Genomic DNA, 2,288 nt, shown 5'->3' with positions numbered 1-2,288 from the left:
CCTGGTCCCCATGAATGTTAATCACCTTGGTCCCATCTGGGCCCAAGCATCGTATCACTTGATGTAGGGTTGATGGGACACCCTAAACTCTATGAATCTACCCTCTTCCCATTCAGAGGTTGTAGGATGGATGAATTTCCACGACCACAAAACTCTCAGTCAAAACTCTCTCAGCAGCTTATACTGTCAATTCCACCATTCCAATAGGCTTCACCTATTTTCCATCAAATCCTAACAATGGATTTCCTGTCGGCTTTAGTTTCTCAGGTTCGATCTCAAGTCGGTCGAACGTCACTCTGGGTATGACGTTTGCACTACTTCCTGGATCAATCAGAACTCTTCGTGCTAGGCATTCTGCAACTGTTAGACTGACGACCAGTGGATCTTTATGAGGAACCTGAACGCGTAGCAGGTCTGTTCTGTCAAACTTTATTTGTGCGGATGCATTTTGCTGGTGCAAAGCATGTACACTGCCAATTATTCTCTTCAACTGGGCCTGACATAATCGCGTTCTGAGCAACTCCTCTGACTCTGTTGTCTGTTCAGGTCGGCCATGAATTGTATTTATAATCCGAACGGACTGAGTGCTATGGTGGTTCGGCCTCTGATTTTTCTTGATCTGTTCAGCCGGTCGGTTCTGCTCTTACACTAGACCTTGTACATACCCTGTAAATTCCCCCTTTGCGATCAGCATCTCCACTTGTCTCCTTAGGTTCCTGCATTCATTAGTCTGATGTCCAAAATCATTATAGAAAGCATAATGTTTAGTTTGATCCCTCTGTTCAAGAGGTTGTCTAATTGGTAATGTTTAGTTTGATCCCTCTGTTCAAGAGGTTGTCTAATTGGTAAGGGAGGGCGAAACTTATCTTTGTTCTCTTGATATACCCTCGTTAAGGTGACTCTGAGTGGAGTAACTAACTCCTCATCCCGGGACCTTTTCTCTGTCTTCCAGGAGGTCTGACGTTGCGGCTGAGCTTGTTTTTGCCGGATCTTGGCTTTGGACTTCTCTTTTGTCAAAATAATTAACGTCTTCCTTGAATTAGCTGCCTCTTCTTCTTCTTCAAGATGAACAAAACCATCAGCTCTCTCGTTCAGCTCGTCCATGGTTTTCGGCGTATTGACCACCAAGCTTGTGTGGAACGGTATCCCCTGGTTCATTGTAAGTTTAAATGCTTGGACCGCTGTGGATAGATGACACTCCATTACCATGTTTTTAACAAGGTTGAACTGGGTGAGGAAAGCTTGGAGTTGTTTATCTTCGTGTTGCTTCATTGTGAAAAGGCTTGATACATTCTTAGTCGGACATTTATTCCCATAGTACTGGCTTATGAACTTGTCACACAAGTCCTGGAAACTAGCGATTGAGCCCTGAGCCAGATTCTTGAACCAATTAAGGGTTGGTCCAGCCAAACTTATAAGGAAACACTTGTACATTAAAGGATCATTGTTAGTATTTAGAGCCATTTTCAACTGAATGTGTAGATGTGGTCAACTGAGTCGATCATTCCATCAAACAGAATGAAGATCGGCATGGAAAACTTCTTCGGATTCGGTGCGTTCAGAATTTCATCAGTGAATAGAGATGCAACTGTCCTTGCTGATGAACGCAATGCTTCGTTCTCCCTTAAAAACTGTGACGGAACTCCCCGATCAGCAGATCTCCTTTCTGAACTGCGGTAGTCAAATGTTGCCATCAAAGGTTGATAAGGTGAATTAAATGATCTGTCTTCTGCAAACTCACTTTGCCATAGTGATGCAACCCTATGATCACACGCCGGCGCTTCCTCTCTCATGATCCATTCGCGATGTGGCTCCAAATGAACAGATCCTTCTCAATCCTCTACTTGACGGACATTTGGAGGTAGATCGTCTACTATAACTTCATCACGACGTGGATTGACGCGATTAACACCTTCTGGATCACCTTGACGAACAGCATGGGATGTTAAGACTCCCTCTCCTTCCGGAGGTGGCCTTTGAATTATAGGAGCCTCACAACGCTCCATTCTAGCGCGCAACTCTGCATTTTCTTTTCTCAAGGCTTCGATCATGTTCATCAACTCATCGAGCTTCATTTGCTGGCCATTCTCCAAAGGATTTGAGGTCTCCTCTCCGATCATCATTCCTGATCGGAGCAAAGTCATTAACCGCAGATTTCTTGATCAGATGAAGCTCTACTAACGCACATGCACCAGATCTGGACTCAAACTTGTTGAATTCTGTTCGCTACTAGCCGGATTCGAATTATTCTAGCTACAAGCTTGCCAAATTTAGTAATCTTAACAAAT

The 2,288-nt window shown here is 44.1% G+C and overlaps 1 protein-coding gene across 1 annotated transcript; it reads right to left on the bottom strand.

Annotated features, from left to right (window-relative positions):
* Nucleotides 1-214: 214 nt before the first annotated feature.
* Nucleotides 215-1,464, bottom strand: LOC132277045 (uncharacterized). Its single transcript, XM_059778755.1, has 3 exons — nt 886-1,464; nt 666-716; nt 215-538 (listed from the first exon to the last, which is right to left on the bottom strand). The coding sequence occupies exons 1-3, from the start codon at nt 1,462-1,464 to the stop codon at nt 215-217; spliced, it is 954 nt and encodes a 317-aa protein (XP_059634738.1).
* Between the last annotated feature and the right edge of the window lie 824 nt (nt 1,465-2,288).

Source organism: Cornus florida, unplaced genomic scaffold, assembly GCF_030987335.1.
Source record: "Cornus florida cultivar Cherokee Brave unplaced genomic scaffold, ASM3098733v1 CherokeeBrave_3.0.0_Hap2_Chr01, whole genome shotgun sequence".
Classification (NCBI taxonomy): Eukaryota; Viridiplantae; Streptophyta; class Magnoliopsida; order Cornales; family Cornaceae; genus Cornus; species Cornus florida.
Note: the sequence above shows the minus strand (reverse complement) of the source record. Positions and strands in the feature narration are given on the sequence as shown.